Below are 9,487 nucleotides of genomic sequence, written 5' to 3'. Positions count from 1 at the left end.
GTGTGAGAAGGCAGCCTGACAAGGGCAGAGAGTCATCCAGTAGATTTACTGTGTCAGTGAGCAGCTGTGTTTGTCAGTGTTGGCCCCGGGCTTGTCAGTGTCATCCAGTCTGTGTAATTATACACCAAACACTTCGCTCCAGCGTTCTCTGCTCTTCTCATGCTTTTCCTAAAAAGCCCGTAGGAAAACGAGGCCGGTTCTCGTCGCGCCGTCTTCCATCTTTCTTCGCTTTTTGCGCAAACACAAAAACATTCTGCAGCGGAACAGAGAGTGGGACCAAATGTCGATACCTGCAATATATCACTGTCCTGACTCTGGAGACGCGATTGTCGCCACACTGGTGCCAAACATTGATATTTTAGATTAAAAGATGTGGCACTGTCAACAGAGTTTGGGCGCAAAAGCGAGACTCGTGGCTCATTGTCTACCACTTTATCCTCCACATGAGGGTTGTGGGGGCTGGAGCCAATCGCAGGTGAGGTACTGTGTGAACATGTCTTTGAAAGGTGACATCGAATGCTTGTATCACACATATATGTTAGTTATGGAGGTCTACTTACATATATTAACTTGTTTTCATGGTTAAAAACCTCCTAATCGCTGCAAACGAGCCGAGGAGAAATATCTCCTCACTGACACTCTCGTCAGCCGCGCTGTTTCAGACCAAAACCACACCCCCAGAACGTGGACTGTGTTGTGATTGGCCAGCCAACGAGAGCTTTCCTACTGTCCTGTGATTGGCCAGGTACCTGGAAGTGACGTAATTGGTAGGCCAGCTCTCAGATACACAGCTCCCCCATCTGGCACGGTGGATGCTCTGCATCTCAGCAGCTACAACGAGAGTAGTTCTTCTACTTCTGCGGTTGAATGTATGCAACCGGATGTGCCCGGACTAGTGCCCGCACCAGGAGGCGCTACGGTGGTGAGAGGAGTGGTGAGGTATACTGATGACATCATCAACATACGAAAATAAGAGCACAATACAAAATAAGAGCTACGAGAACTCTGGCATTCATCTCTGAGGCTGGTGACGCGGATGAAACTTGTCCTCAGCAGCAGAGCTGACTCTCGTTCTTCCTCACGTGAGCCAGTTTCTTCGTAGCGCTTGATGGTTTTTGCGACCGCACTTGGGGACACAGTCAAAGTTTTCTCCGGACTTCATTTCTCAAAGTGATGATGGACTGTCGTTCTCTTTACTTTGCTGAATGGTTCTTGCCATAATATGAATTCTAACAGTTGTCAAATGAGGCTGTCAGCTGTGGACCAACCCAACCCTACAGGTGACTTCATCATGAAGCTCATTGAGAGAAGGGTTTGCAGTGCTGTCAACAAAGCAAAAGCAAATATAAAACATGTTTGGAGTTATTTCACACTTTTTTCTTCACTACATAATTCTGCACGTGTTCATTCGTAGTTTTGATGCCTTCAGTGAGAATCTATTATGTAAATAGTCATGAAAATAAAGAAAAAAACATTAAATGAGAAGGTGTGACCAGGTGTGTTTTGACTGGTAGTGTATATCGTTCCATATAAACATAAACACTTTTATTTTGAAAGCTCCTTGAATAGTAACTTGAAATTCACTCATACTTCATTAGTTGTACATTTTCAAGTCACTGGATCAGATATGGGACAGATACAAATCCAATGCAATCCAAAACAATCCCATATATCACATGCTTCACTGTGCACTGTAAACATGTAAATCATATTTAAACATGAGTCATGTTTGGGAGGTTTATTTCTTCTTTTTGGGAGAACAATATTTGCTGCACAGTGGGAGAAATATGTCTTTGAAATGACTGAAATGACAGTTTCATAGTTCATAAATGGTCTTAAATGACTGTATCCGACTAATATTGGTATTGGTAGATACTCGAGTTTGTGACATCAGTTCTAATGAGCAAATGTTGTTTTTGCCACAGGACTCGTACCTAATCACATGATAGCGACTCGGTCGAGACAACTACTAAAGTTCAAACTGAGCGTCAAAAGCGGACCAAGGGTGATTTTGTCATTAAGGCAACGACAAAAACTGATGTTTCCCACAATTGTTTTGGGGGGGCGACGGTAGCTCAGTGGTTTCACCTCAAAGGTTGTGGGTTTGATTCCTGGCTCTGCACGTCTACATGCTGATGTGTCCCTAGACACTCAACCCCACGCCCCTGACGGCTGTGCCAGCAGCGTGGGAATGTGTATGAAAGATGAGTGACAGAAAATGTGCTGCTGTGTGAATGTGTGAATGGCAAAACTATAGTGTACAGCAACTTAGAAAGACTAGAAAAGCACTATATATATACGTATATATATATACGTATATATATATATGTAGAACTTTCTAGCAGGCAAAGCTATTTGTCTTTCATTCTATTTATCTGTTCATTGTTGTAACTGGTATCAAAGCACCGTTGCCTTTAAAGTGCCTTTAAGGTGCATCGTCAAAGCCATGTTTTGTTATGTATTGCTTTCGTATGTGCCTTTGTAAATCCATCTATCATCAGAACCTGTACGACTTGTCGGTTTTATAACCTGACTGACTCTCTAACTGACTGTGGTTAGTAGCTAACAAACTGTCTAACTGTCTAACTGCTGCTTAACCGTGTATGTGGAATAAACCTTCAGAAAGACAGTCGAGTTGTGCCCGCCGTACTTGTTCTGGTTACCCTTTCCAGAAGGGAGTATTGAGCTGGAAAGACCAACCAGCAGAAATCTGGACAGTTATAAAACCGTTGTTGGCAACGTATCAGTGCAGTACGGACAGCCGAGCGGAGGACGACAATCGTGGAGCACCAGGACGCTGGTGAAGCGAATCAGTCGTGAATTACTAAAGAGGAGAAGCTGGAACAGAAGAGCCAACGCAGCCGTGAATAAGGTTGTGCACTTGGAATTCAGAGCTCTTCTGGGCGAAGAGCCTCACAGAGGAGAAGCCGGAACAAAGAGCCAACGCAGCCGTGAATAAGGTTGTGCACTTGGAATTCAGAGCTCTTCTGGGCGAAGAGCCTCACAGAGGAGAAGCTGGAACAGAAGAGCCAACGCAGCCGTGAATAAGGTTGTGCACTTGGAATTCAGGGCTCTTCTGGGCGAAGAGCCTCACAGAGGAGAAGCCGGAACAAAGAGCTAACGCAGCCGTGAATAAGGTTGTGAGGATTGCACAAGGAACAAAGAGCTCTTCTGGGCGAAGAGCCTCACAGACTGTGACATTGAGACGTCGACAGTTGGGGGCGTTGACATTCGTGTGCCAAAAAGACGTGTCGTTTGCAAAGAACTGAATCCTTTGAACAAGTCACTGGCAACGAACCAGAGAGTCAAATCATTTGAACAATTCCAATTCCGGAGTTCAAAGAACAAAAATGGCAGACGACAAGCCAGACCTGGAAGACCTACAACGGAAGCGATCAAATGCACAGCGGAGCCTAACGACGCGTATAAACTGCCTTAATTTCAAAGCTGGTCGTCTAGGCACAGGAAAATTGTCGCAAGAGTTGGCAGGGTTGGAAAACGACTATGATACTTTCGTCGGCGCCTGCAGTGAATATATCGAAGAACTGGAACAAATAGACTCAACGGACGACAACTGTGAGTTAAGAGACACTCTGACAAAGAGGGACGCCATTGGGCAAAGGTACCATGAGACAATGGAAATGTTGTGGTTTAAGGATGCTGAGCCAGAAATAAGCACCCTTGTGGCACGGTTCAATTTAGCTTTCGACCAGGCCGAGGTACTCGGCAGGAAAAGCGCACTACAGCGGTGTCAGCAAGAGGCCAGAAGGAAGGGACTGGATCAAGAACTCCACGAACTCAGAGACACTGTGCATGTTTGGAGAGACTATCAGCCATACGGGAAAGAAAAGTGGAGACTCCTTTTAACATTGGAAATTAAAAAGGAGGAACTGATGGATGAGTGGTCATGCTGCCGGGATAACAAACGGGGAGATGGGCATACCCGACCAGTAGCTCATGCTAGTACCACCCCACCTGTTCGCACCCACTCGGCTATTAGGCAGGGCACCGTAGCTGGCACCAGTCCCCCTCATCAACCTCCTCAACAGCCTCAACAACCTAACTATGGACCCACTGTCAGCTTTACTCAGCCTCCAACCCTCACCAGTACACCACCGAGGTTTCACACTGCTCCCACCAACACCAGCATGGGACAAAGGGGAACTGTGCCCACCAGCAACTTTGGTACAGTCACAGGGGGAGAAGACAGCTCTCAGTGGGCCCGACCCAAAGCAAAGATCACTCCGATTAGCTTGCCTAAGATTTCTGGGAGCAGGACGGCTGACTGGGAGAGTATCCAGGCGCAAGCGGGTCCCACAGAGTCCTTTGAAGAAGAGAAGAAGAGACTGAAGGGTCAAGTGACAGAGTTACAGAAAGTAACGGAAGTCAATGTCAAGAAGGTAGAGGAGCAGAGTAAACTGAGGGCCAAGATGCCTGAGCTGCTGAGCTCTGAAAGAACCCAAACTGCAGAGCTGCAGGGGACCTTGGCGCAAAGTCAGGAGAATCTCACTGAGCTTCAGTCTGACTTCTACCAGAAAGAGTCAGAAGAAGAAGAGTCTACTCTGCATCAAGACCTCAAGGCACCAGAAGAGACCCAAACTGCAGAGCCGCAGGAGACCTTGGTGCAAAATCAGGAGAATCTCACTGAGCTTCAGTCTGACTTCTACCAGAAAGAGTCAGAAGAGTCTACTCTGCATCAAGACCTTAAGGCACCAGAAGAAAGACTGAGCTTAGCACAGGAGGACTTGGCTACCAACACCAGCCAACTCCTGCTAACCACACCACTGCTAACTCCAAACCAGACAGGTTTGGAGGCTCAGACAAAGGAACTGAAGAGAAGCCACAGCTCATTGGAGCCAGAGCTCACTGAACAAGAGCAGAAGCACCTGGTGATACTGCCTTTAGAGAGCAGACTTTCTGAGAAAATGCTAACACGGTGGCTTGCGCATGGGAGCAGCCCCAAGAACTATGCCTTCCAGGGAAACCATTTCGAGAAGCTCTTATTGTTCCTGGCGCCTTTCCTGAAAGGCCAAAAGTCATTACCCACAAGAGTAGAGCTTTTGAAGTTCAGTGAGCCAATCCCCATTTACATTTCTGAGAGACCCAGCTACCATGAGAAGCCGGTCGACTGGAGGAGGATCCTAGAGGGAGTGGAGAAGATCCTGAAAGCAAGGGGCTTCTACCTCAAGCCCTGGGTCCGGTCTGGTCAAAGTGGGAGGAAGGACGAGGCAAAGCCTGACCAAATTACTCTACTTACTGAAGGAGAAGTGGATGTAAAAGCACCAAACCCATTAACTCGTCGCGTCCTACTGAGCCAGATCACTGGATTGTACGACCCAAACGATCTAACAACACCTGTGGAGCAAAAAGGTGTGATTCCTGTGAGGAAGGCCTCCCAGGAGGCTGGCAAGTTCACTAAGGACACTTGGGATGAGTCCCTCTCTGACGAACTCCGAGGGAAACCGATCGAGCTGTTCAAGGAGTACACTCGCTTGGGGAGCATCAAGTTCCACAGAAACCTCACACCCTCCGGCTGGAGGGGCAAGCCCTGGGGAATCACATTCTCTGACGGAAGCTGTGAATCTTACGGCGCCATACTGTACCTGCGATGGGAAACGTCAGATGGTGTAGTTACCCGGTTGGTGGACTCAAAGTCCAAGTTAACCCCCTTAAACCAAAAAGGCGATGCAGTCGGAGTCGAAATCTGTGGGGCTGTCTTCGCCGCACGCCTGAAGGAATACATGCTGAAGCATGGGAGATTGACTGTGGGAAAGTGGTATCACTTCATAGACATTCAGACAGTGCTGGGAGCCATCCAGCGAGACAGTTACAGATTTCAAACATTCTTTGCAGATAGAGTCGGAGAGTTCCAGAAGGCTGGGCCCGTAACTGATTGGTGGTGGATCCCAGGTGAAGTCAACGTCGCTGATCTTATCACGAGAGGGTGTTCACCCGAGCGACTAGACGAAAACTCCGCGTGGCAGAAGGGTCCCGAGTTCCTGTCTAGTCCAGTTGAAGATTGGCCTATGAAATCTGCCACAAAAGTGGCAGCTGATGCTACAGAGACAGTGAGTAAACTCCAGAAGAAAGACTTTGCAGCAGCCCTCACCAGAACCCAAGCGCAGAAGTTGTTAAATTCCGGTGGTGAAGGCCGGAATTTCACAGATGGAGTTAGCAAGTCTCTAGCAGGGCTCCAGTCGGAGCCAAAATCGATCCCTGTTGAGACCAAGAAAGATGAGACACTGTGGGGAGCCGCACTCATGGGTCTGAAAAGGTACAACCCTCTAGCTAAGCTCTGTGGAGGGGTCAGTTATGCCCAAAAGGCTGTAAAGAAGTGGGTTGCTCGTATAGGGAGAGCCCCTATTCCAGCAAAGTGGGAGGTAGTACTGACAGTGACCGAACTTGAAACTGCATTCCAAGATCCCCCTACGTCATCCCGCTACGTCATCAGAGACACTGTGAGGCGGGGAATAAAGATGAAAGTCCGGGGTGTGGTACTCAGGTGCATGGCTTCGAGAGCAAAGCATGCTGACGTTGTGGAAGATCTGTCGACGGATGGATTCCTAAAGGCGTACCAGCACTTCACGGCTCTCAGGGGCCACCCAAGAAAACTTTGGTCGGATCAAGGGACCAACTTCGTGGGCACCAAGCCAGTTTTAAAGGAACTCTACGAATTCCTTAGCAACATCGACAGGGATCAAGTCCAGGAGAAAGCAACCGCCACTTGGACCGACTGGTCGTGGGTGTTTCACCCAGCAGTCCATACACTCAGGAGAGCGTCGAGCAACATCGGGGTGGAAAGTCACCTGACAGCACTGCAGTTGCAGACTCTCCCCTACCTGGCAGCTAATCTGTCAAACGAAAGACCAATCGGCGCAAGAATCCAGGTACAAGACGAGACTGTAGGAGTCATCACTCACAACTCACTTCTGCTTGGCCGTGCTTGGCCTAGCAGGGACTCTCGAAGGTTTGAATACCTGACTTACCCCGTTGTGTGCCTGAGAGCGGTCCAGATCGAGGTTGACAAGTTCTGGAAGCGGTGGAGCCAGCTGGCGGGCCCGGGCCTCTTCGTTCGACAGAAGTGGCACGCATCCGCAAGGAACGTCACGGTGGGAGACTTAGTGTGGTTGGCTGACCAGAATGCACTGAGAGGCCAGTTTAGGCTCGGTCGAGTTGTGGAGGCCCATCCTGATGTGAAAGGCGTAGTACGAGATGTGAAAGTGAGGACGTGCCAAAGTTGTCCGGTTTCCAGTGGACAAAGTGGGAAAGGCAAAGAAAAGGAGAACCGTCCCTCCACCATCCTTCACAGAGATGTCAGAAGGCTGGTGGTTCTGTTGCCAGTGGAGGGACAGAAATAGATTCCCCACCACATGATGGTGTGTTTCGGAAAAAGGGATCAAGACCCCCCCTCCACCATCCTCCACGAGAGGTGGTGGTGTGTTTCGGAAAGAAAAAGGATCAAGACCCCCCCCTCCACCATCCTCCACGAGAGGTGGTGGTGTGTTTCAGTAAAGGGCGTCACTGCGTCATCAAGGACAATGTGAAACCTTTATTTGTCATTTGTATCTGTCATTCACATCGTGTGTAATACGTTCGTACCCAGCGATGTAGCTTTATGTATCCATTTGAAAGTTAAAAAATTGTCTGTGTAATACGTTCATACCCCGCGATGTAGCTTTATGTACCCATTTGAAAGGTAAAATTGTGTGTAACGCGTTCGTACCCAGCAATGTAGCCATTTCGAAAGGCAAAATTTGTGGTTGTTGTGGCCTACTTGGATTTAGGAATCAGTAGGCCAAGTGGGAGGTGTAGAACTTTCTAGCAGGCAAAGCTATTTGTCTTTCATTCTATTTATCTGTTCATTGTTGTAACTGGTATCAAAGCACCGTTGCCTTTAAAGTGCCTTTAAGGTGCATCGTCAAAGCCATGTTTTGTTATGTATTGCTTTCGTATGTGCCTTTGTAAATCCATCTATCATCAGAACCTGTACGACTTGTCGGTTTTATAACCTGACTGACTCTCTAACTGACTGTGGTTAGTAGCTAACAAACTGTCTAACTGTCTAACTGCTGCTTAACCGTGTATGTGGAATAAACCTTCAGAAAGACAGTCGAGTTGTGCCCGCCGTACTTGTTCTGGTTACCCTTTCCAGAAGGGAGTATTGAGCTGGAAAGACCAACCAGCAGAAATCTGGACAATATATATATACGTATATATATATGTATATAAATACAGACCATTTGGGGACTTTTACAGACCAGACAATCATGAAAATAATAGATGGATTAATCAATCGTGGAACTCACTAGACAAAAACGTCAAAATCACTTAGAGCAGGTTTAAGTAAACTTAAAAAACATTTTCTAATATTATTCTCAGTCCTGTAATGTTCTTGTTTATAAAATATTGGTAATCTACAGTGAACTGTATCCAATAATTATTATAAAGTATATTTCTAATCATCTATCTTTATGTTTTTTAACCATAAACACTAGGTTTTATCCAGTGCACTGACTGTAGTTGTGCACTAAGCATGTGTTATGTATGTGTAAGTGTGCATACGTTGTATGTATACACAATGTGGTTCATAAAACCAGTGCCTTTCTCTCTTGCCCCCCCGCCCTCCAGCTCTCTAGGCGCCCCCTCCCCCAGACTAATGGTTAAATAAACAGTCGGGTGTCTGCCCTGCTGTGGGAAAGGTCGAGGAGGTGTGGGAGTGGGAGTGTGTGTGTGTGTGTCTGCGGGTGTGTGTGTGTGTGTGTGTGTGCGTGTGTTCCTACACACACCTCTGGTCAGAGGAGTCACGGTCTGCAAGTTGTACGACTCTGTGAGCTAAAAAGACACAGACAGACAGACAGACAGACGGGGGAGAGCGAGAGCTGAGAGGGTGAGACAGATTAACTGTTTCTAACCCACAGAAATTCTGGTCTTCCTCTTCAGTACTTTAGATATGACGGTCATTTCTCTCTCTGCAGCAACACAGTCAAGTTATGGGTGGAGACCATCGCTGTCTAGCCGCGCTCCCGAGCGGAGTCATAATATCTCAGGTCATCGGGGTTATTATGGTTTGCCATGGAAAAGCATACAGTATGGTTACAGTGTGGCTCCAGCTTTAATGTCCTATACTGGGACTGTGATACTCCCAGTTTTTAAATCCGATGAGACTCTGAAATGATGGTTCTGTGAGACGGCTGAGGTGGAAGAGAAAATATTGGTGAACACAGAATAGCAGCCCAGCTAAAAGCTGTTATCTTTATTTTTTTTCATAAATTCCAGATTACTGTAGACAATCATGAAGAACTGCTGAAGAAATGAACCAATAAATGAAGTCAATCTAATCAGGTACCATCCTAATATACTACTACTAGTACTACTACTATGTAATGCTTGTTGCCTCACAGCAAGAAGGTCGCTGGTTTGAATCCCGTTTGGACGGAAGGCCTTTCCGTTTTCTCCAGGTTAATCCAGATTAATTGGAGATTCTAAA

General features: G+C 47.1%; 1 protein-coding gene across 2 annotated transcripts; it reads left to right on the top strand.

Moving 5' to 3' along the window:
• The first annotated feature begins 2,334 nt into the window (after nucleotides 1-2,334).
• LOC131468070 (uncharacterized) lies at nucleotides 2,335-8,183 on the top strand. Of its 2 annotated transcripts, none has more exons than XR_009241670.1 (2): nucleotides 2,335-7,429; nucleotides 7,493-8,183. XR_009241670.1 is itself a non-coding variant. In XM_058641930.1 (2 exons), exon 2 carries the CDS (start codon nucleotides 3,351-3,353, stop codon nucleotides 7,356-7,358), a length of 4,008 nt encoding a protein of 1,335 aa, XP_058497913.1. In that variant the 5' UTR covers nucleotides 2,335-3,049; nucleotides 3,138-3,350; the 3' UTR covers nucleotides 7,359-8,183. The 2 variants fall into 2 exon arrangements, 1 of the variants encoding a protein (XP_058497913.1); XM_058641930.1 differs by having other exon boundaries at nucleotides 2,335-3,049; nucleotides 3,138-8,183.
• Nucleotides 8,184-9,487: the final 1,304 nt, after the last annotated feature.

Source organism: Solea solea, chromosome 11 (genome assembly GCF_958295425.1).
Source record: "Solea solea chromosome 11, fSolSol10.1, whole genome shotgun sequence".
Lineage (NCBI taxonomy): Eukaryota > Metazoa > Chordata > Actinopteri > Pleuronectiformes > Soleidae > Solea > Solea solea.
This window is presented reverse-complemented; position numbering and strand designations above follow the sequence as displayed.